The 25,570-nt window shown below is 41.8% G+C and overlaps 2 protein-coding genes across 2 annotated transcripts in view; one reads left to right on the top strand and one right to left on the bottom strand.

Annotated features, from left to right (window-relative positions):
- The first annotated feature begins 1,962 nt into the window (after nucleotides 1–1,962).
- Nucleotides 1,963–3,944, top strand: LOC147882801 (cytochrome P450 77A1-like). Its single transcript, XM_087401123.1, has one exon. It carries the CDS (start codon nucleotides 2,136–2,138, stop codon nucleotides 3,615–3,617), a length of 1,482 nt encoding a protein of 493 aa, XP_087257249.1. The 5' UTR covers nucleotides 1,963–2,135; the 3' UTR covers nucleotides 3,618–3,944.
- A 17,326-nt stretch (nucleotides 3,945–21,270) lies between these two features.
- The window catches only part of LOC147882800 (nucleotide-sensitive chloride conductance regulator (ICln) family protein), a 49,592-nt gene continuing 45,292 nt past the window's right edge, over nucleotides 21,271–25,570 (bottom strand). Inside the window, exons 3-6 of the mRNA XM_087400898.1 lie at nucleotides 22,643–22,772; nucleotides 22,083–22,142; nucleotides 21,859–21,965; nucleotides 21,271–21,753 (exon numbers count right to left, since the gene is read on the bottom strand). Of these exons, the coding sequence (XP_087257024.1) occupies nucleotides 21,703–21,753; nucleotides 21,859–21,965; nucleotides 22,083–22,142; nucleotides 22,643–22,772 (348 nt within the window). The 3' untranslated portion in view covers nucleotides 21,271–21,702. The remainder of the gene's footprint in view (nucleotides 21,754–21,858; nucleotides 21,966–22,082; nucleotides 22,143–22,642; nucleotides 22,773–25,570) is intronic.

Below are 25,570 nucleotides of genomic sequence, written 5' to 3'. Positions count from 1 at the left end.
CTAAGATTTAGAGTGGACAATTACCAAAGAGCTCTCCCTCCTTCGGTCTAATCTCCCAATCAGTGCCTTCACTACTACCCTAGCCTCTATTCCCTTCCTCACCTCCTTGCCACGCTCCCGCCTAACCTTCCGCCCCCTAACAACAAAAACTGCACACACGTGGGAGTGCCGACCCATGTTGTGCTTGAACTACAATAAATGGCGGCTACTTCTCTATGGCCAGAACTAAAGAATATGTAGAAACAGCAGCTGGCGTAAAAATTGATGGCCTATGTCAGTCAGGTCTTGTGAACTGTGGGCGGCGGCATTTGATTGGTCAACCATGCCCTGTGTGGGTGGTTGACATCTTTCTCTGGCCATGCCCCACGTGGTGGTCAATGGCACTTGAGCGTCCCTTGTGTGGGTGATTTGTGGTACATTGGAACAAATATGGGTTAAGGAGGGGCATTAAGGCCCCTTGATGCATAGGTGACACATGGACATTGGAGAGAAAATCCTGTATGCAATAGTGACATCAAGACATCCTCAGATATAATAAGGCTTGAGCCCCTCTCCCAATATCCCGTGTTCCTACTAGTAACAACATGTGAGGCTTCTCCTCTTCAAACATGTCTCCTCTTCTCCAAAAAAAAAACAAGAGAGTGAATGAGTAGCATAGCATAGTTGAGAGCTTGAAGTAAAGGAGAGTTGAGGTCCTCTAAGGTGCATTGCACGAACTCCTCCTCAATCCCCTATTTCCACATCTAGCTTCACCCAAATCACTGATGTAAAAAGGACCTTCTCTCTCTCTCTCTCTCTCTCTCTCTCTCTCTCTCTCTCTCTCTCTCTCTCTCTCTTCACATCCAACTATGCCCAATCCGAGATGTAAAAAGGACCTTTGATCTTCACTTCCTCGCTATTGTCACATGTAGCTTCAACCTTACCCAAATCGGGTTTTCTCCAGACTGAATTCAAAGTTCTCTTCCGAAAAGAACAAAATAGGTAAGTGAATGTAAGTGCATGTTGTAGAGCATAATAGTTGAGAGCTTGAAGCAAAGGAGAGTTGAGGTCTTCTTTGGTGTTGCACCACCTCCTCCTCATCGTTCTCAATCTCCTTGAAATTCACTCCCTCCCTATTTTCACAACTAACTTCACCCAAATTCCAGATGTTAAAAGGACCTTTAGTGCCTCCCTCTTTTCCCATCTAAGGTCACCTAGATTCCCAAAGTAAAAGGACCTTCACTTCGTCCCTATTTTCACATGTAACTTCACTGAAATCCTAATGTTTACAAGACCTTCTCAAGGGTGGAATTATTCTTGGCTTCTCCTCCGATTTAAAGTGTACAAGTCCCTCCGTTTCAAGTAGTCACTTTCAAGTAGTCACAATGTGTGAGGCTGCTCTTGCTTAAAGTTGTCTCTTCCCAAAAAAACAAAACAAGTGATTGAATGATAATAAGTGCATGTAGCAGAGCATAATAGTTGAGAGCTTGGAAGCTAAAGGAGCGGTGAGGTCCTATATGGCGAAGCAACTCCTCTTTGTCCTCCTCAATCTCCTAGAAAAGTCACTCCCTAGTTTCACATCTACTCTTAAACATTCAAGTGAAGGGCACTTGTCTGAGGTGGTCCAATAAAAAAAGTGATCCTGCCCATTGGCATAAAAAAATAGTGGGCAACATATTGAGACTGCCCATCCCATGGTCGAGTGGGAAAAAACTACTTGTAGAATGCTTTGAGTGGGGTTGAACCCACAGCATACCCCTATAAGATTTGGCCAATCGATCACTCTTACATGACATTGCAATGCAACTTGATCGAGTGGTGTGAACGACCACACCCAGCGACCATTCATCCTTTTTTTTTCCCATTCTCACAAGCACGAGGTTGGGCTGAATCCGCGGGTGGGAGGACTTTTCTCAAGAGGACCTTCTCACATGTAATTTGTGTGTGTGTGTTCACATGTAGCTTCGAAGTTCTCCCAAAGAGGACGTTCTGGAGGGTGGGTGGGGAATGATTGGTTCTTGGCCTCTCTTACAATTCCCCTACGTTTCTACGTTCCAATTGAAGTAGCAACAACGTGTCCTTCCAAGACTCTCTTCCCCAAAGAACAAGACCAATACGTGCTTGTAGACTAGCAAAGTTTGAGAGCTTGGAGAGCTATGGCGATCGACCTCCTCTTAAGCTCGCTCTTCGTCCTCGTCGTTCTCACTCCTTTCATCCTGCACTTCGTCTTCGGCTGGAAATGGCGTCGCCACCCCTCTCACCTCCCTCCTGGCCCTCCAGCCCTCCCCTTGTTCGGCCATATCCTCTCCCTCCGTCGCGCTGCCGTCCTCCTCCGTCAGTCTGAGGCCCTCTACAGTCCCATCTTCACCATGTGGCTTGGCTCTGTGCCTTCCATCATGATCACCGGCGCTGCTGCTGCTCGCGAAGCTCTCTTCGAGCGGGGATCCGTCTTGGCCTCCCGCCCGCGTCCCCGGTCGCGGGGCATCGTCACCGGCAATCACTGCATCATGAACACTTCTCCGTATGGAACCTACTGGAGAAACTTGCGACGAGCTCTTGTGAGTCAGGTTCTGGGTCCTTCCCGGTTGAAACAGATTGCACCAGTCAGGAAATCCATAATCGGCTCTCTGATTACCTGGATGAAAGAGCAGGCAGCCCAGAACGAGGGAGTCGTGCCTGTTTCCTCCAGCTGTAGGCTAACCATTTTCAGGATACTAGTCTTTATGTGTGGGGGAAGGCACCTCGATGAAAAGCTCTTGGGGGAATTGGATGAGACTGCGAAGGCTACCTTGACACTCCAGGGATGGCTGCAAGGAGATTTCATCCCGATCTTCAGACTCTTTGACAGGAAAAAGATCAAGATGCGGCAGATCTACCGTGACAGACAGGAAAAATTTTGGGACCCGTTAATAGAGGAGCATAGGGAGCTCAGACGAAACGGGAATCCCAGGACCGGCAGCTACATCGATACACTACTCAGCATGGAGCTCGAAGACGGGGGGAAGCTGAAGAACAATGAGATTGCAGCACTGTGCACCGAGTTCATGAACGCAGGCACGGATACGACCGCTGTATGTGTGGAATGGGCGATCGCCAATATCATTGTGCAACAAGACATCCAAGACAAAGTCTATCAGGAGATCTCCGAGGTTGTAGGGAGCAGGCCTCTCACGGAAGAAGACATAGCAAATCTCCCGTATTTGCGTGCTGTGATCAAAGAGACGTTGAGAAGGCATCCTTCTGCGCACTTCACCTTCAACCACACAGCCACACAGCCTTGCAAGGTGGCGGGGTATGACATACCCATGGACGCGCTAGTGACGTTCCACCTTACTCCAATCCTGCGGGATCCGGAGGTGTGGGAAGATCCCTTAAGTTTCAAGCCAGAAAGGTTTCTGAACACGGAGCTGGATCTAACTGGGTGGAAGGAAACGATGGTCATTCCCTTCGGAGCAGGCAGGAGGATCTGCCCAGGTGCAGGATTGGCCTTGCTGCACGCAAACCTGATAGTGGGGCGTCTGGTGCAGTCGCTGCTGTGGGCTGCGAGGAAGCCTGGAGAGGAGGTGGATATGTCGGAGAAGAGCGCAGGTGTGGTGGGTATGAAGACTCCTCTCTTTGCCTCCATCCAAGACAGATAGATATCTGCGCTTGCGAAAATAGTCAAAGCTGGATGCCAAATTCCTTGCGAAATCAGTGTATTCATGGACGTTTACGTTATAGTTTGCGATTCTGTACAGCTTTGTTGTCTTCCAGGGTAAGTTGGATTTCCCTTGAAATCATCTTGTACAAATAGTACAGCGTTTATAGTTCTGTACAGCTATGTTGTCTTCTTGGGTACGTTGGATTTTCCTTGAAGTCGTCTTGTACAGACAGTACAGCGTTTATGCTGGGAGTTTGAAATTTAGACTCGCAAAATCATTGTATGCTGCAGCTCCAAATGGATGGATGTTTACGTTACAGTTTGTGATTCTCTACAGCTTAGAAAGTACAGCGTTTGTGCTGCAGTTCAAGATCATCGGCCTTGCAAAATCAGTCTATTCTTAGACGCTGACGTTATAGTTTGTGCTTCTGTACAGCTTTGTTGTCGTCCTGTCTAGATTGGACGTTTATCTTACAGTTTGTGATTCTGTACAGCTATATTGTCTTCCTAGGTAGGTTGGATTTTCCTAATCTAGTACACAGTCCAGCGTTCGTTATCTTGTCCACTTAATGGTGTTCCAAGTCGGCCTTGCAAAATCAGTGCTCCAGATTCAAGTACAGTTTGTGGTGCTGTACTGTTCTGTTGTCTTCCTGGGTTGAAAGCATCTAATACAGACAGCACAGCGTTCACTATCTTGTCTACTTATCAATGACGAAATTCCGCCTTATAAAATCATGCAGGAGATTCAGATTAATGGACGTTTGCATTACAGTTTGTGTTTTGTTGTCTTTCTGGGTAGGTTGGGTATTCCTTGAAAACGTTTAATGCAGGCAGTAATCAGTCTATGCCGGAGTCCAAATTCATGGATGGAGGGGAGTTATCTAATAGACAGTACAGCATTGTCCACTTTATCCAGCGTTGTATGTAAAAAAGATATCCAAGAGATTCCTGGATCTTTTCATAGGGTACTATGAGAACATGGTAAGCTATTTTTATTTTCCATTACTGGCTAAAGTTTCCCGACTTTATTTTATTCCTATTTGTTTTGGACCATGGAGGCTAATTAACTTTATATGTTTGTCCATGGATTAATGAATTTATTTGGGTTAATTTATTTATTTAAGCTATGTCTACAATGTTGTCTTACCCACATGTGAGCCCTACCACTAGGCTATAGAGTGGAAGAGCATACCAAGTGCTAACCAAAACAAAGTGAATGATATTTATTCATTCATAAGGCTTGTCCAAGATAAAAAAAAGTAAACAAAAAGGAATCCACTAGAAATGGTGTAGAGGAAGCCTCCAGGAGATAAAGGGGGGAGAGAGAGAGACAGAGAGGAGAAGGGGTTGGGGGGGGGGGGGGCGCGGTTGTTACGAGGGTAAAGTTCTCTCAAAATTTTTGCTTTTTCCTTTGCTCCTCGGGTTGGTCCCCTACCGGAATCCAAAGCTATGCTTGACTTATAGGTTTAGCCACTACCTTGTTGAGAGGAAAATTCACCTGATTGAAGTCCTTCACCTTCACAAAGGTTCCTCGACCTTCAAATGCTCCGAGGAACGGATGTAAGCCTCTTCCGTGGACTTCTTTCGAAGAAGAGACCTTTCTTCTTATAAAGCTTGTCAAATCATTTTACACTAGAAGAAATTGTCTTCTTGCCTCCTAAGGAGCCTCAAGACATGCGAGGAAACACGCTTATGAAATCAAATTGCAAAACCCCCTAACCTGGCTAGTTGGAACTAAATTGGCTAACCGAGGCCAAACTGGTAAATTACCAAAAGAAGATAGCCCTGCTTCTAAAAATGGCGAACTGTGTTAATTGCCAAAAGGGGAAGGTGCTGACATGTCTATTTTGTTTTCTTGCAAGGTTGGGACGGGACTCAAATCGGGGTCGCGGGACCTACGCATGGGCGCTCTTAACGCTACCTCACCACTAGGGTCAAGGCCATTGCTCTTGACCCTAATGTGGAGCCACAATTACTTAAGGCGTCTTCAACAAATGCGGGCTCCTTCAAAAAGATCTGCGCCAGTTGTGCTAAGGATAACTCGGAACCTCCTGGTTCATACGCACAGAGCCAACCGTCGGGCTAGCCACAAGCTCTAGTCTTGGTTAGTGTAACCAAGACGAGCCGGTGAGCTATATCTTGTACCTCCTTGGAGAAGCAAAAGGGGGTCGATCCCCTTGTCATCTCGCATCTCAGGTATCGAACCCCCAACCTTTGCGTTGTAACTTAGAGTACCTCACAGTCAGCTAACCACCGAGGCTGTGGCCTTGCTTGAGATACTATTCTACCCATAAGCTTATAAGGTAAGCTATGGGTCGCCACGCCTCGACGGCTTCTCCTCCACCATGCACACGATGAGAAGAGGCTCCTACATGTTGCAACGCTGCGGAGGACCAAGGGGAACTCGAGGGAGAACTCTCGTAGGCAATGGTACGGTCAAACAACCGGGAGGAAGCTCGTCGACTTTTCCATCACTGAAGTCTATGGATTCTCGTCGGTCTTCGAGATCTCCGTCAATACCGGGTGCTTAACCTGTTGCAAGGCTAATATCATGGGGCCGGCCCCGTGATCATAATGGCAGGGCGACTTGCTCCAAAAGGCTCGAGGCATAGAGCCTTAGACACCTCTACAAAGCTTATCAACCAAAACGAGACGGAACTGCAGAGAGCATCCATCAATGCGTGAAACTCAGGCAGATGGTTCTTCTCCATCCGATCGATGTGGTCCCTAGGCCTTTGTAGAGGAGATGCTTAGGAGGGTCTCTAGACCTCCATGGGAGCCTAGACTGAATGGCTTATGCACCTCATGCTAAGGGCTTATCAAGAAATGTGCATGATCAAAAACTGTGGGCTGATCCAAGCTAATATGTGATTAATCTACATCTAATCTTGCAAGACCAATAATTGAGTCAGCATAATAAACTACTGCATACCCTTTGGCCAATAAAAAGTAGAAATAGGTTCTCTTTCCACTCACGTATCTCATCCAGAGTCATGACTGGTATATCATCAATTGTGTGACGTGAATAAATCCATGTTGGAGGTGGTATGGTGCTCTGTCACTAGAGGCTTACCTGTGTACTAGTGAGAGTGTCTACCCATGACAGCACTATATGAGAGAAGCCAGAGGGTCTTATGCTCGAGACTTATGCTAAACGATTAAAACCAAGTCATATGAGAACATGTGTATGCCAAAGATCAAGCCTACAAAATAAAGATGACAATTGTGTGTGGAGAGTAACAAAGAAGTTTCACAACACTGATGGACCAATGCCAAAAATATCAATAAGTATGATTGTACATGGGTGGCATATATGCAAGCAAGATGAATAACAATCCTAAATCCAATAGGAAGATCACTCTACCAAGTGTCACACTCATGGTGAACTGCTAAATGCCAAGAGACTAAGCAAGTGTCAAATGTGTGAATGTGTATATTGATGATAGGACTAAATGGACTAACACAGGTGAAAACTATGGAAATTGATTACTTAGCATGGGTGGATAAATTCAAACTTCCCCTCTATGGATGTGCTAATCTAAACCTAGACTACACATTGAAACATAAAATGCAGTGAAACAATTGGGGAAGCAAGCAAATGGGTGGTGGTTAGAATCAGAGACAAGTGTGTGTGTGTGTGTGTGTGTGTGTGTGTGTGTGTGTGTGTGTGTGTGTGTGTGTGTGTGCGCGTGCGTGATTTTTTTTTGAGAAAAATGTGTGTGTGCCTGAGGGTCTCCTTGTCTAGCTAGGGTCTCCAGGGTAGTAATCATGCTCTGAATACTGTCCATCCTCTTTGCCCTAATTTTAGCTCTATCCTTTCTAGCTTTTTTGAAGAACTTTTGAGTCTGGTCAACTACAGTATACCAGGATTCACTGGCAGAAGGAGACTCAGTAAAAGCCTTGAGCCAAATAAGTTTAACACCTTCTTGAACACTCCTAAAGTCAAAATTCTGGGATCAGCCTTAAAGCATGATGTGGTTTTTTGGCCCAAGCCAAAGTCACACTTGAGCAGGATTGGCTTGTGGTCTAAAAGAAAGAAAGAGGAAAAGACCTGGCAAGAGCTGGTTTGGCTAACTAGATCTTGTGAGACATATATCCTGTCCAGTCTGGCCTCTCTTCTGTTGTCCCCCACTTGACTGTTTGACCATGTGAAGATGTCCTTCATCCCCATGTCCACTAGACTTAGCTCTTCTTTCAAGTCCTCCTAGAAAGTCAGTTCTATGCCTCCTCTGATGACTGTTCCTTTACCCATCCATCTGTCCTTGGAGCTTTCTAGCATGTTAAAGTCACCATCCATAAAACATTTATTTCCTGCTAGCAGGAGTGATTCCCAACTAACCATTCTTTCCTGTGAAGTGTTAGAAGCATAAAGTGACACCACTGTGAATGTCTGCCCATGTATCATGCATTTAACCATAATCCATCTATTTTGTGTATCCACTTCCACATCCAAAATACCCTGAGCATAGTTAGATAGTATACCAATTGCTACCCCACCCTTGCCCTCCTCATGATTAGTGAAGTACCATTTCCTTCTCTTGTCAATAACAGTCAGTCTTTTCTCCAAAAAAGGTCCAGAGACTTTAACTTCTTGCAAAGTAAGGAAAGTAGGAGAAAGAGCATTAGTTCTCATCCAATAAGCTCTCTCTCCTCCTTTGCCAGGGTCAGTGAGACCTCTGACATTGAGTGAGAGTATGGCTATTGGCTTACTTAACATTCTTCTTAGTTTCCTTTCTAGGGCTGTTTATCTGAGGGGAGGCATTTTTTCCTTGAGAGAGTTTTCTCTTGCTTTGTACCTAAGTAAAAGCCTTACTTTGGTTAGCAATATCCTTTTCAACCCCCTATCTTGATCACCTCCTAGGTCTTCCTCACTGATTTTTGAAGAGGCCATCTCATCCTCTTTGTTTATATCCTCCTCAAAATCTTTTGACCAACCTGCTTCAATCTAAGAGTCAATGCCTAAGTTTTGATTTTTTCTTATCCATTCCTCAATTTCACTGTCTGCCAGGGTGTCAAAAGCATTGTTCAGAACTATGGTGTCATCAATCATCCCTTTGTCTTTATCCTGGGGGAGCAAGGGTTTGACAGAGTTTATCTTTTGGAGAAGGGTTTTTTCAATAGAAACTGACTTGGGGATCCTTTTTTCAGCTTGTTTACTGTTGGTGGGTGCAGGATCCTTGGGCTTAGCTTTGGTCCTTCTCTGTGGGTAGTTCTTAACTACTGCATGACTAGAGAGTCCACACAGGAAACAAGAATTTGGAAGATTTTTGTAGAGAAGGGGTTGTTCCCTGTAGACACTTTCATTCCTGTTGACCATAACCAAGGTGTTGGGAACGTCCTCAGCAATATCCATCTTAATACACACTTGCAGTTTAGCTCTAGGATTGATGAAGTTTTCCTTCTCAACTCCAACTACCTCACCCAAACAGTTGCAAAGTTGTGCTTCCACTTCTCTAAGTAGAGAGGTTGGTGTCTGACAGTCTAGAGGGTGCAATTGAGAGCCTTGGAGGCCATGCTTGGAGACTCAAATAGGAAGACAAAGAACCCTTTCCTTAGAAATCTAAGATTGGTAACACTAATGCCTTGTCTAACCCAATTTGCTCTCACCCAATTCTCAATGAAGGCGAGGAGGTCTAGGCCCTGGGAGGAAACCAATTAATGCATGGGTACTAAGCCATTCAATGGAATCAGAAAGCAAGTCTTCATTGATGAAGGCAGCAATCTGCTTACCTCTTGTAGATTCTTGGCCCTCACCACAAGTAGCCTCTTCTTCTTCAGCTGGTTTGGTGTTGTCTTCTAGGGTCTGTGAGTCATTCTTTTCCTCCTCACGGTGAAGGGGTTCCTTGTTTCCTTCTTCTTCTCCCCCTTGGGATCCGTCACTCTCGCTTCAATGGATTTTGGCTCTTGGAGAAGTTAAAAAGGTTCCTCTTTCACCTCCTTTGCTACGATCGAAGAGCTTTGAACTACTCTGGGGGGCTCTGGTTTCTTGTGGGTTGGGGGCTGAAGTAGAGGCAACAAGTCCTTTTTTGGCCTCCTCTGTCCTTCCTGAGCTAGCAAAGCGAGTAGTAAGCTCCTTTATCCCTGGGAGGGAGAAGAACCCTCCTCTAGCTTTCTGAGCAGCAGTCGCGTAAGATATTGTGGTGCCTCCCCTCCCAACTCTAAGATTTGGCAATGTGTATCCATTCTTTTCCTATGGTGTTGGCTTTTTACTCAAGGTGGGAGAAAGTATGTCTTGTCTAAGGGTCCCTATGCCCCTTTTTTTGCTCGATTGATGGAGGTTGGGAGCGAGTGTTCTTTCTCTGGGGAGTTCTCGAAATGTGTCTTTAAAGTCACATCAGAAGACCAATTTGACTGGGATCGATGATCCTGTCGATTCAGGCCATCAGTTCTGTCTGCTAACACCAAATCTTCATCATAGTCATTTCCCAAACCTTGCCCTTTGTGAGCACTCAATGGTGGGTGGGGGAATCTAGTGTGTAATCTTTCGTCTTCCTCTCCATCTCCTTCGTCAATTTCCATCATGTTTTCTGAAATTTCAAACGTCTTTTTCAATGCAACATCAACTAGTATTGGGAGCCCATGTTGTTGCCCTTCAAGATGAGAATGAAAAACTAAAGGCAAATGCACATTGGGAGGAAGGGGAGTCTCAGCTACCTTTAAACGAGGAGTTGAACACCATTAAAGAACAAATGCAATAGCTCAAACATGCAAAGGGGATGTTAGAGAAAGGGTGCAAGATCATTGATGTGCTAAAATCAGAGAGAATGAACAGCTCAAAAAGGAAATGGTAGCTTTGCAAACAACGGTACAAGGGAAACATGCTGAGTTCATACAACAAATCATGAATGGGAAAGCAAGTATGCTTGCATGGAAAGATGTACTAAAGAAAGACACAACACCAAAGAAAAGGGAGCTCATTTCTAAAACACTTGAGTAAGAAAAACCATGGGCAACAAGATTTTGAATGTGTTGGTCAAAGGCCTAACAGTAGGTGATAGCCCCATCTCAGATGCCAAAAGCCTTTTTGATAAGATGGGAGTAAACCTCACTTGTGAATCAGCCTACCTGGAGAGTGGGTAAAGTAGATGCACCAACGAGGCCTTTAATTGTAAAGTTACGAATAGCCAAAGATAGATCCACCCTTATGAGTACACGGGCAACACTGAAGGGGACCAAGATCTTTCTAGATGAAGGTCTCACACACCTACACCAGGAGCATAGAAGGGAAGGAATGGTACGGGTGATGGCTACAAGACAAGAGGGGAAATGGACAGTTTACAGAGATGGTAGGGTGATCAATCGAGAGATGGTAGAAAAAGAAGCACGAGATGGAGAAGGGGGCAGCACATGATGGCGTCTGAACGATGGGGCAAGTATGCAAAACAAATTGAGGATGGCAATGTGGAATTGTAATGGCACCCTATGGTCTGACCCAAGGGGTTCTTGGAGACATATCATAACAGAGATGTGATCTTCTACACCGAGACCCATCACTGACCAGAGAGAAGGCTACCCACAATGACATGATACACATGGGAATCTGCCCATACGAGGGAGCTGAGGACGGACAGTGGGGTATGAGAGGACTTGCATACTATGCTAGATGGAGGAGATTAAGACGAAGGAGCATTTTCTATGTGTCTGCCCAATCTACTATGAGATCCAGGGATGATATCACGAGGATATCACTACCTCTTTTAGGAGGGACATGGCTTTGGCACACTCACATAGCTAATACATTTTCATGATCAGGTCTGTGTTGGGCTTTACCTGCTTGAGATGCATCGATGGAGAGACACACTAATGCAACATGCCAGAGGGCAGCATGGACTGATGCCACAAGTCACCGTCGATAGATCACAGACTTTTGTTGTAGACTTCTATGCATCTGAGTCAACTGTCGGTGTGGTTGAGGAAGAGGATCTTGATGAGATGAGAGCATCATGGATCAGCAATAGGAGTGTCCAACATGATGTTGCCAGACGAGGGACACATACTCCATGTGCGACATGGAGAGAGACCAGAGCACACACGATTGACGTTCGATCTATCTTAGGCCTTCTCAAAGACGAGGCATCACCCTTGACGTAGCCCACTGGATCTAGAGATCGAGACCATGCCCTCCCCCACATAGTGAGACCGCTTGACAAACACAGATACAAGAGCTTCTCACATCCTTTCAGAGTGCCACCAGGTTACCTAGATATGTGGAACTTGAGCATGTACTAGGAGTGCTAGCATTGAGCACCTGACACTCTTTTGTTTCGTTGCTACTCTAGTACTTTGTTCACTAGTTTAGCACTTTAGCTTTCAATTTTCAATTATCAGCAACAAGGCTCTTAGTGAACCCTTTGCTTCAGCCCTTAGTGGCTTGTATGAGGTACCTTTTGGATTTGCGCTTTGTCACATAGGCCCGCGAGGCCACTTGCAGACATTAATATATCTTTCTTTTCTTCTCTCTCTCTCTCTCTCTCTCTCTCTCTCTCTCTCTCTCTCTCTCTCTCCCCCTTTGACATAATATAGCTATTTCATTTACAATTTTTTTGGTGAATGGGTAGATTGAAATTATGAGCTGTTAAGACAAAAAATTTCACTGTATAATGCTAGGAGATGACTATTAATGACCAAAGATTATAAAGGACAATGAAGGAACAAAAAAAACAAATACTTGGAGGTCGTGAAGAGGTATAATACCAAAGTACAACATGTCTTCTATTTTCTTTTGTTCATTCACAATCATCTTTGCTTGTGGTCATTAAACTCTTTTTAAACTAAAATTTTCCTTTTTTTTATTTCTCTCTCTTTTACTTGGAACTTGTGTTCATTCCAATGCCATCTCATCTTTCTTTGTAACCTTTCAAAATACTCTCCCTAAAGTCTTACATGTAGGCTTCTTTTCTCACCTTTCATTCATATGAAATCTTCTCTTGTAGCGATTTTTTTTTTTAATATCTTTCTCTAATTAGTGTTTATGTAGCATGTTCTTATTGTATTTTTCCATGATTCACTTGATTCTGTGACATTAGTCTTGTTTGTGTTTAATGTTATTACCTTATCAAAATGTTTTTTCCTATTGCATTCTTGTCACTTAAGTTTGACTTATCCTCTCGTGTATTTGTCTTCTCATGTGCCTTGTATCAATATTTATTATAAACATGTGTGAGTGGAAAACAATATGTTAAGGAAAGATTTAGAGTAAAATGAATTGCCATGGGATGTATCACTTGAATGCGAGCCTTGTAGTAGGAATAATAATGGAGCAAAAAAAGAACTGTAATGGACATTTTTGTAAACTCTTCAGATCTTAAAGTTGGGGGTGATCATTTCATTATGTTAAGCAAATATGCTAAATGCCTTGTGATGCCACCTTTTGAATCATCAAAGTTTCCAAAACTTGAATTTCATTGAAGGCTTGACATTTTAAATATAAAGTTAGGGGAGATCATTTCATTGTGTTAAGAAGAGATGCTAAATGCCTTGTGATGCCACCTTTTGAATCATAGAAGTTTCCAAAACTAATGATTGCATTGGAGTCTTGACATATTAAATAAAAAGAACAAGCTCATCGCATGAGGAAGCTTACCGAGTAAGGACCCATAGTCTTTGACATAATTTCTACTTAGTTCCATTACTTCCATATTAGAACCAATAGAGTAATTAATGCCTTGTAGGCTTGTATGGATGAATGTATATATTAGAGCATCTTGTAGGCCTTAAGTTGTAATGCCATATTCTAAAGATCAATGCCATTTAGTAAAATCTCAAAGTAAAAATATTAAATGCTTACAAAGTCTACTTTGAAATGAGAAGAAATTAATCATGAAGGACCTATTGATGCTCTAACTTTAAATATAACTGTTGGTTTTTCTTGTGAGAAGGCAACATTGTCTTCTCTACAAATAAAATTTCTCTTCGAATTTGAAGCAACTATCTAAGTATTGGGTTAAACGCTTTCAAGAGAAGATAAGCTCTGCATAGTGACTTGAAGTTCTCAAAATAAAATCTCAAAGTAAATAGAATAAATTCTTACAAAGTCTACTTTGAAAGAAATTAATCATGGACCTATTGATGCTCTAACTTTAAATATAACTGTTGGTTTTTCTTGCGATAAGGCAACACTGTCTTCTCTACAAATTAAATTTCTCTTCAAATTTGAAGCAACTATCTAACTATTAGGATAAACTCTTTCAAGAGAAGATAAGATATACATAGTGAAAGTTCTCAAAATTACTAGTGCACCCACTACTTCTTCTTTTCTTTGCTAGGTCAAATACTATGTTTATTGCTTTATCAAGTTGAATACACAACCCAATTTCTTTCACTTAATTTAGCATTTTGATATTTATTTGGATTGAAAAAATTTAACTATCTTTGTATTGTCTAAAGCTAAATTTGATATTTGATCTAATATTTTTTAAAATATGGTCATTCCCCACATGGTTGAACTATTTGAAGCACAAAAGCATGCTATATTTTTTCCAAAATTTTAAAAGAAAAGTGCAGCCTACCAAAACTACCCTATCATCCACAAAACCATAGTAAAATGGCAATTCACCCTATTTTGAAGTAGATGGAAAAAAGGAGGGCCTTGAAAGCCACCCTACTTTAAACATAATGACAAAAAGGGATGATGAGGATGATATGTGGATGGTTAGCATGATGAGGTTGGTTGGGATAGGATGTAAAGTCCACACCTCTATGGGCAATGCTACCACTTCAATATACCTATTTTGATTATAACCAAGTGTGTTCTTTTGGATGTTTTTCCTGATATGGAAACTTCCACAACGATAAAATTTGAATGCTTTCACAATTCCCATATCCCCTTGCTTTAGAATAGCCTATTTGTCAACAATTATTTTCAATTGCAGATTTAGGTGTGACTACATTTCCTTCATCTCGTAATTTGTCCTTTGTGGATGAATTTGCTTCCCTGCTCAGCTGCAACAAAATAATTATTCTATAAGCATCGTTGATTTTATATTTCAAAAATACTTTCGAGAGTGTGCATTGTTGAATCCAAATGATGCCACCTTACCATATAGCTGCATATAATTTTTTGGTACTTTGAGTCTAATGAGGTACACATGGGGTTAGATGTATGTGTCTAGTAGCATGATGGTCTCTAATGATCCACAGTCTAGATGATTGCAATCATAACATCGTTCTTAATAATTTTGTCTTCTCAAATGCCATTGTATGGGAGCCAAATTTGGATTGTTGATTACCTCTTAAACCTTGGCTACCTCAAACACTAGATCACATAGCCCAAACTTATAAGTTTCATGAAAATTTATCATTTAGAACACCTAAGTGCTAAATATCTAAATTTTCACACTTTGTTCCATGAAAAACCTGGACTTTAAAAGCATCATTGGATCTCTAACATTTTGGATCCAGAGGTTTGGATGGATCCCTCTGTAAGCTAACTCAAAGTCTGACCAATATTGCCTCTACAAACCTTAATCTATCTTGGATCTGGATCGTGCCCAATTCTATCCTCCCAAAAGTCTCTACTAGGTTCTTTTTCTTGCCAATTTTGGACCAAGATGGAAATGTGCAAGATCTTGGATCTTTCCCCTTCTATATTACCTCTCTAACTGTAGACTAAAAATATGTCTTCATAAACAGGGTCATAACCTTACAAAGTAAACAAAAAATGATTAGTTTGTCGAGTTTATCACATTTGGAGCTTCCAAAAAGTATTGTACTTCCTCAAAACAAAATTGATGTTCAATAAGCAACATCATAATTTACTGAATCATATGGGTGAGTCAGGACCCCTTTGATTGTACATCTTTAATTGACTACATAGTGCAATAGTAAAGTGAGTGTACCATGTGAAGTAGGTGCACGTGAGTGAATCAAAGAGCATACCACATGCAATGGCGAAATATGAAGAGGGGAGAAGAGAAGAGTGGAGATGAGGAGAGAGGGCACGGTTAGAGAGCACACCACAAATGACAAATTGTACACTACATTTAATTGAAAATGTAGAATAAATGCAAACCCATTTAGGGTTAGGGTTAGGGCATCTAACCCTTTCCTTTATAGCCCTCTATAAGTGTTAGTGCAATTCACATGTAATCACATGATGTTGAGCGTGGTCTCTCAACACCTTCCCTCAAGATCAACATCATGAAGTAGGCCTTCCCTCAACATGATGATTCTGGGGAATCAAAGAAGGAGTGAACATTACATTCCATCACACCCCTTTAATGGGAATTTCCATCCTCTATGTCAAACCAAGAGCTTGTCGGTGTTTCACGAAAAGCTCTTTACCGAGTGGTTTAGTAAAGATGTTTGCAACATTCTCTTTGCTATCACAATGCTGCAATGTGATGTCACCAAGTAACACTCTTTCTCTGATGAAGTGCTCTCTAACATCAATGTGCTTTGTCTTGGAGTAATAGACTGGATTCTTGGCCAATGCTTGAGCCGATTGATTATCATAGTATATTGTTGTTGGGTTTGACTCATCAAAGTAATCTATTTCTGACAATAGCCTTTTGAGCCCTATAGCCTCACATGCACCGATAGTGAGTGCTCTATATTCTACTTTAGTCGAAGACAAAGAAACAGTTGGATGTTTGTTTGACAACCATGATATAGCACCTTGACCAAGGAAAATTGCATATCCCTGTGTCGATCTCCTAGTCTCATGATCCCTTGCATAGTCATTGTCACAATATCCATGCAACCTTGGATGACTTCCTATGTATTCTATTCCAAACTATCTTGTACCTCTGATGTATCTCAAGGCTCTTTTGGCTGCATTCCAGTGAGACTGTTTTGGATTTGCCATAAACTATGCTAGTAAACTTACTGCATAACAAATATATGGCCGTGTGATAGTCAGATATATAAGAGATCCGATGAGCTGCCTGTAGTACCTGTCATTGACTATAGGCTTTTCTGAATCTTTTTTTAAGTTTCAAGTTTGTTTTTCCATGGTAGTGGCTGGAATCTTGCAATCTGCCCTATGAAACTTCTTCGAGAGACTGTCAACATATTTGAGCTGACTCATGAAGGTGCTATTTGAATCTCTCCAGAACTCAATTCCAAGACAATAATGCATAACAGTCACAATCAAATCATCTACATACAAAAGTGCAATAGTAATGTCTTCCCCTTGAACTTTCTAGTAGAGAGTATGATTTGCATTGGATTTCATGTATCCCAGATCAGCAAAATACTTGTCGATTCTGTTGTACCAACTTCTAGGTGCTTGCTTTAAGCCGTAGAGACTTTTCTTAAGATAGCAAACTTTATTCTCCTTTCCTGGTTCAACATAACCTACTGGTTCTTGCATGTAGACTTACTCGTCTAGATATCCATTGAGAAATGCATTCTTGACATTGACCTAATACACATTCCATCTGCCGAGTGTCGCTAGTGATATCAAGACTGTATGGAATCGATCTTTGGTACTGGAGCATAAGTCTTATCATAGTCTTGACCATATTGCTGTGCAAATCCTTTTGCAACTAGTCTGGCTTTGTATCTTTGAATACTGCCATCTGGATTGTACTTCGCTTTATATACCCATTGTTTTGCTACGGCCTTCTTTCCTAGTGGAAGATCGCATAATTCCCAAGTATTATTCTTATACAAAGCATCCATTTCTTCATTCATAGCAGTTTGTCATTCTGGCTTGTCTACTTCATCTTCGAAGTACACTTGCTCTTTTGTAGCCATGATGGTAGTTATAAAAGCATAGTTGGTGGTTTCAACCTGAATTGCTTTGCCTTTTTTAGCATATGTCAATCTGGCTGGAGGTCTACTTTCGCTAGTAGACCGTCTGAGCTGTTGTGGCTCTGCTTGGGGTGTTTTTGGCAATTCTTACTCTTCTTCATCAAGCTTTTCTATAGATGACTGTGTAATCAGTGCATCTATCTGTGTATTTGAGGTTTTCCATTCTGATTCCTCATCGAAGATTACATCTTTAGAGATAATGACCTTGCGGCTTAAGGGGATCATACAACTTGTATGCTTTGCTTTCTTCACTGTAGCCAACCATGATGCATTTACGTGACTTCGCATCCAATTTCCTGCGATGATCATCATGTATGTGGGCATATGCTATGCAATCAAATATGTGGAGATGCCCAATGTGTGGCTTATGTCTAGTGAATGCTTCATAAGGTGTCATACCCTGAATCGGTTCAGTAGGAAGCCGATTAAACAAATAGTTTGTAGTGGCTATTGCTTCTGCCCAATACTGATTCGAAAAATGCTTCTCATTGAGCATTGCTCTAGCAGTGTCTACTAAAGTGTACCATTCTTCCTTTCAACTCTCGCATTCTGCTGAGGAGTATCGGCACATGTGAATTGTCTTCAAATGCCGTGACTTCCGCAAAAGTTCATGAATGCTGAAGACATGTATTCACCTCCTCTGTCTGATCTCATGATTTTGATCTTTCTGCTTCTTTGGTTTTCTACCATGGCTTTGAATTCTTGAAATTTGGGCACAAAACCCAAAAATGAAGTGTCATATCTATCAGAAGAATCATCTAATGGAGGTCTCTTGGTACAACCCCAATGCTCAAAAAATTCAACAAATGCTACACTCTAACAAGTACCACCCCAATGCTCAAATGAATCAAGTTCAACAAATGCCACACACTCCGACACCACCAAGAGTAAATCAAATTGTTGTGGGACTAAATCTAGCACCACAAGTGCCTTAACAATAGGGGAATTGGAACCCACAAAGGAGCTGGAACCAGCAAACGAAGTTGAACTAGGGAAGAAATGCATGGGGAAAGAATTTTGGTAGGGACAAGGACTGTAAATATTGCCTCATGAATGGACACCATGTTAGACTTGATTGTCTGCTATGGGTGAAGCATCACTTGGAGAGGGTTATACCAATTGTTCATTATGGAAATAATCTTCAAACACAAGGGCAATCGCCATTGCAGGAGTAGAAAAACCCTCACAAGCCAATGCTGTGATTATATAGGAATTACCTAGTACATCTAGAAGGAAGAGCTAACACTCAATATGATCCTCACGAGCACTGTGATTGCGTAGGATGTATTGTAGTTGAGGACGTGCCGAAAGGTCACACAAAAGCTAGCATTCTTGCAATGACTCGTTCAAAGCGACCAATCCCGAGAAAATGTTTCAAAAAGGTGGCTTCAAAGGATAAACACCTTCATTGGAAAGACCGATAATATGATGCACAATCTGGTAACTTACAATGCGATTTGTGAAGAGACTCAGTCCCAAAGAACAACCAAACCAACGGTGAGCCCTAGAGCACAAAGGGAGCAGTCAAAAAATCCATCAATTTTGTTGTTCTAACTTTCAAAGTGCATTGCAATGGTAGGAGTTGCTCGGTGCGTTACTAGACATCGAATCTAGATCTTAGTTCTTATACAAAAGACATGCCTAGATCCAGCAACGTTTCAAGTAAAGATGAGTGATCAAAGCAAAGTGCAACCAATCAAGATAATCCAAAATCAGCAAATTAAGGTACAAGGCATGGCATTCCCAATGCATTTTGTCCTCCTTATAATGGAAGAAGGGGATATACCATACCCCATGCTATTACGACCTTATTCTAATACTGATAGAGTTAAGAAGGATCAAGCAACATCAAAGATTATAGTTTAGAGTAGGAAAAAGAAGCTTGAGCTGGACATACTCCAAAAGTGATCTTAAAGACAAAATTTTGTCCACAAAATGCCCAATGTGTCAATACGTTAGCAGAGTTGGATGATGATGATGATGATGATGAGCAATAGGAATTCTTGGATGCTAGTCCCTTCCTTGTGCCACTCTTTAAGATGGATGTCAATCAGATTGCTCAATAGTATGTCAAAACAGAATCACATGTAGTTCCAATGTGTGTGATGTCCATAGTAAGGTCCGATCGATCCAAGCACCATCTAGAATTTGAAATACATGTGATATATTCGAAGCCAAAACCAAACTTGAAAGAGAGTTCCCATTAAAATAAGTGGAACAAGAATATGATCCATAAAACCAAAGGAGCTTCCGAGCTGTAAATGCGAAAAACTTCAAGATTCAAAGAGAATGACCTTGTAGAATAGAAGTTGAGGTGCAAAAATGCCACAAATAGTCAAAATTAGTGCTCTAGGTTACTTAGATATAAAGATATCTTTGCATGGGGATATACACAAATATGAAAGCAATGGATCATGTTCATTGAATCAATATGAAGAAAGATGGCATACCCGTTGGAATGAATCCCAATTTTGTTAAATATGTAAATGAAGAAATTGATAAGCTATTAAAGATTGGTATTATAATACTCAGTGGAGTAAGTCACAAGGTTGTCACTGAGTGTGATAATTCCAATTAAGAATGGCAAGCTAGTATTGATTATAAGAAGTTAAATGATACCACAATCACTAAACCATTTCCCCTACCATCCTATGACACAATGTTGGATGCTATTACAAGGCAAGAGGTATGAAAGGGGAGATATGTGAGCTTAGTAAGTATAGAGTAAGCTCATTAAATAGTGCAAAAAATATGATAGTTAAACATGTCTTGGCATTTGCTTAGATTTTGCTACACAACAATCAAAAGATATTTGTTGTCAAAGTTTGGCTATTTTTGGCAAACACAGCTTTTTCAAAAAACAATGAATATCAAATTTTCACACACATGGCGATGCACCCTTGACGCTTCACCTCATAGAGTATGTATTGATGCCTTTATGAATCAGATTATGGACTTCCTATTCTTTTTGTACTCAACATGGGTGTTGATGCCCGCCACACCTCAGATCATTGTATCAGATTTCTTTTAATCTCACAGATCCTTTGGTCTTTCAAAGACTTTTAATAAACTCTCTTTCTCTCTCTCTTTCATCTCTCATCTCTCATCTCTCACAAGCTCCACAAACTTCAAAGGCTCATGACTTGACCTTCCTAACTTAGAATCACAAACTATCTAAGCCGAATAAGTTTAAGTCGCTCTAGAAAACCATTTTCAAGGAGAGCTTATAATTCAACATTACAAGGACTTCACAAGGCTCTAATACCATGTTGGGGTGAGTCAAACAAGAGTGCACACATATATGACTTATTGTGCGCTACTTGAATTATATAGAGAGAATGGTACAGTACAAGGGCATGGTTAGGGTTACGTAGTCCACACATATGTGTACATATGTAATTTTACACAATAAATGACCCAACAGACAATACTCACAAAGATTAGTGCACAATGTGTAGATATAATAACCCCCAAAGGCCACCTTTGAGGCCTTAAAAGCTATGTGCCAGCAACTCAAGAATTAGAAAGTGAAACAAGAAGACAACTGGGAAGCCAAGGAGTTGGCTCATGTGGCCAAGTCCTTGAAATGGAATCATGGGTTAGGGGCAAAGGCATAAGGCAACAAATCATGAGCGTTGTATATGAGTGACCAGCTTAAGCTGTGCTTAAAGACATGTGAGCCAACTAGCGAACTAATACTTCTTGAAAAATAGTACACTTTCTCTCTAGTGGCTCATGGACCAATAAGGTCTATATTGGCACACTCTAATCGTTGGAAAGTACCTATGTACAGAAAGAATATCTGCCTAACTCCATAATAATTCATACCAAAAGGATGCTAGTCAAGAAAAGGAACTTCTATGCTGCCCAAAATCCTAAAAACATCCAGCCTTTTATATGCCAACCCACCATATCAAAACTTGGATGACCACAAAAGCTGCTGAAAAGAAAACCCTAGATCGGACTGCCAGGTTACATACGATACCACTAATCGCCACTGCATTTCAATCTTTGCAACTATTGGGTTATGCATTTTTACAATATATACACACCAGCTACATCGAAACATCAGCATAAATGGTGCATGACAATGGGTCGTCCTGGCTCTGCAAAACTTTTGAATCAAGCTGTCGCACTTTCAAAAAGCAGGATGCTCATCTTGAAGAAAAATTGTCAATTTGGTTCTACACTAGGATCACCACTATTGAGCATGAGGTGTGGAACATAAACCACAATTAAAGATGAAATGTAGCATTAATGTGCTGCCAGACTAGCTTCTGAAGCCCATGGCCCTGCAGTACGTTTTGATGAGGCTAGGCATCTCCATCTTACTCCTCAAATTCATCCGCGTCATCAAACCGTTCATCATCAATGTGCAGCTGTAAAGCGAATGGAAAAATGAAGCGTTTTCCCAAGTTTCCTCTCAAACCCAGACAATGAAAGGAAGTTTTTCTTTAAAAAAGAGAGTACATTAATATGGATACCTCCGATAAATTTGCAAGATCTTGATCCTTCACACCATTGGACTGTCCTATTGCACCAGCCTGTACCTCATCTTCATTGAAAAACCAATCTGCCTCACCTTCCGGTTCTGAGGATAAACAATGTAAAAACCAGTTTTCATGCTTGTGATTAAACAAGGGTATATATGGAGCACTATGCATTGCATTATCAATGTAATGGAATCTGCAAAACTATGACAACATACCTCCTTCTGGATCTGGATTCAAAACGGCACAATCGCATAGAGTTTTGAAGATATCGTCTACTGATAAGCACATACTTAGGTCAAGGAAATATTTCCAAACAGAGTAGAACCTATAGATGGTTAAAACCATAGTCACCAACAAGGAAATCAAGGACAATAACATTCACTATTGACAAAAGGCCTCCTCTTTCTTCAGCCTCATTCTTTCCCTCGCCAAAATTTCTTTTGATCACTATTGCTTCAGCCATAGATATTGAAGCAAATCCAAATGTCACAAGGAAAATATAATACTACATATAAACAAAGCAAACAACTGATTCTTGTCAGTGATGACTTTATGAGCCTGAATGTCTGGAGACTCTCAACACAGTGGCATTCGAAGAGCACACAGAGGAACAAAAAACCATGAATGCATTTGATGATGACTTTATGAGCCTGAATGTCTGCTGATTCTCAGTATTTGAAGAGCATATTAAGAAACACAAATGTGTGAATGCATTTCAAGTTTGAATTGCCAAGACACAAAAAAACATGATTTTCCAAAACAATGTCAAGGATACACACATTTGCATCAGCGGGAACAAGGCGCATCTCTTGAACTTTTGACAAGTCTCCAGCTTCATGGTTATCAGATTCTATCTCATCTCCATCATCATCTCCATACTCATGATCATCATCATCAGTATCTATCTGTACAACCAATTCTTTAGTGTCAAAGGGAAATCTCAGCTTAAAAGCACAGGGAGCAGCATAGTTCTTAGCTTAGCATAGGCAAGAAGTAGAGCTCATTAAATTTGGCATATAAACAAATGCCAGAAAACATGAAGATGTCCTAAGAGTGCACTGCCTGACTCAAATGCTGTTCCAAACCAACAATCTGTGGGAGCAACCAGTGCCTTCTAGTAAATTCAAAGGCTAAGGTATGATTTACACTCCAAATATTTTTAGCCCAGATATTCCTCGTCTATTGCTCCCATCTTGATAGAGTTCATTAAATTTGGCACACAAAGAAAAAACCAAAAACCATGCAGATGTCTTAAGAGCGTACTGCCTGACTATGATGTCAAATGCTGTTCCAAACCAACAGCAGCTACACACTGAATGTTTTAACCCAAATATTTCTCTCCTGCAAGTGTCTATTGCTCCAATCTTCATAATCATATTTAAATCTTCATTCTTCAGATTAGCAGTAATAGACATCTACAATTGTTCTTTGTATTAACCATTGAGAAAACCCAGCATAAATCAGGCATCCTCACCTGAGGAAAGGAAGAAGAAGACTAAATCTCTTCCTAATAGAAGAAAACGTAAATAGTACAAAGGGAACAGTAAGCTTTACTGTCAGACCATGTTGGTCTATTTGTAACAATAATTCCCCTTCCTTCCTTCTCCCCTTCTCCTTCCCCCTCTTGCTCACCTCTCCCACTCACCTCTCGACTCGCTCCGCTCACCTCCCCGCTCACCTCTCCTCTCAGCGCTCTGCTCACCTCTCCACTCAACTCTCCCACTCGCCTCTCCGCTCATTGCTCACCTATCCCGTTAGCTCTCTGCTCAGCTTACCTTTCCCGCTCAGCTCTTTAGTTGAGGGGGGCATAGACAGCAGCACCGCCAAGCTCCAGCCGGTTCTTATTTGAAGAGAGCACCCCTAGCTGGGCTGAACCCCCACCTCAACTAGGGGATTAGTACAGCAGGGGGTAGCAAGAGTATGGCCAACAAAGAGTGGCCCAGCCTTTCTTCCTCTTCCTCAAAAACCCCCTCAACTCCAGCAGCACCGACCAGTAGCTCGAGCACTCTCTCTGTATGCATAGGTCCATGGATGAGGTCTTTTTTACCAACCCATCATTGGGTATCGTGAACATATTTTGTTCCTACAAGATCAGGTGAGAGAGTTGAAGATGCAACTGGCGAATGCAATAACAGGTGCTTCAAGGACCTGGTAAGCAGGATGTAATAGATGAGGTAGCAAAGTCTTGCAAAGCTTCCTCCCCTACCCCCGAGTTGGTCTCCAAAGTCAAAGATTTAGTTCATACTGAAGTCTAGACAGCCAAGCAAGAGGTCATTGTGGAGTTTGAAGCAAAGGCAAACAAAGTTGATATTCAAAAAGAGATCAAAGAACATGAAGCCAGACGGGATAATGCATTAAAAATCAGAATTGGGGGACTTCCAGACGGATGGTACAATGAGGAGAACTCATTCGATGATACCTTAGAACATGTCAAAGCAGCCATGCCTAACATTGACTGGACAGCAGATGAGGACAACAAGCCGGTGAAGCTAGAGCAGTTCGTATTGGTAAACACAAAGGACATGCTGTCATTACATTCAATTCACGAGATTTACAGTTGAAAGTTCTACGACAATCGTACAAGAACTCACAATAGCTCAGCTGAAGGATAAAGCAACATAATTAGCCAAAGTTAAGGCTGCCAGGAAGCATGGAAAGTGGGGCCTGTGTACTGTAGAGGAATAGCCCTCATAAGGAAGTTCAAATCTCAGCCAAAAGACTCTCAGTCTTAAAATAAGGTATGGCCGATTAAATTTCTTCTAGCGTTTAATCTAGGTATTCTAAATAATTGGAGTTGCTTTCTGCACTCCTTGGGAGCTGCCATGTGCCCTCCCTAAAGCTGATGTACTGGATGGTTTTTCTATTGCCCCATAGACCTTCGGTTTCCCATGGACGTTAATAGACTTTGTTTCTTTCTTTCTTTTCTACCTCCGCCCCCCCCCCCCTCCCTCTCTCTCTTTGGATACAACTATGAGATCGATGCCAAGATCTTGAGCTTGTGGTTGCAACCCAGTGACCCACGGGCTGATATCGTCCTTGACAAGTAGACAAGCTTGTTCAAGAACGCAGTATCTTGGATAACATCTTCACCTCTTGGGAGGGACAGTTGATTTGGGCCCAGGAGGAGTCTCAACATATCACGATCCTTCTTCTGGATTTCGGGGTCGATTACGATAGGATGGAGTGGTCTTTTCTAGAGGGCACTATACAGAGGCTGGGCCTTCCAAACAAATGGATCCAGGGGGTCTCAACTATGTATGCAAGGAGTGCAAGCCAGATGCTCATTGGTGGCCATACTCGAGCCATTGGTAGCCATATGGAGGAGGCCTTTGCTCTTTCTTGCTCAAATCGAGAAGGTTTCCCCTCGCTCCCTTCCCTCTTTCTCTTCGTGATAGAGGCTCTAGGTTACTTTCTACGCTCTTAGGTAGTAGGTCTCACTAAGAGCTCCCAATTCCTCAAAAGAAGAAGCTTTTCGACTTACAGTTCGCAAATGATATGGCATTCTGTGGAGGGCACAATAGACAGGCTGGGTCCGGGGAGCCCTAGAGAGCTATTGTTTGGCCTCAGGGAACAAGATCAACTGGACCAAATCATGGCTTCCTGAGATTGAGGTTTTTTTGATCTTTGAAGCTCTTGCTTCAAAACGTGGGCTCCTTTAGCTCTGATACCAAATATAGAGGAGTGTGGGATAGAAGAGATGCAT

This window comes from Dipteris shenzhenensis, chromosome 29, assembly GCF_047967505.1.
Source record: "Dipteris shenzhenensis isolate YYH24624 ecotype China chromosome 29, Dip_SZ_1.0, whole genome shotgun sequence".
NCBI classification, from domain to species: domain Eukaryota; kingdom Viridiplantae; phylum Streptophyta; class Polypodiopsida; order Gleicheniales; family Dipteridaceae; genus Dipteris; species Dipteris shenzhenensis.
This window is presented reverse-complemented; position numbering and strand designations above follow the sequence as displayed.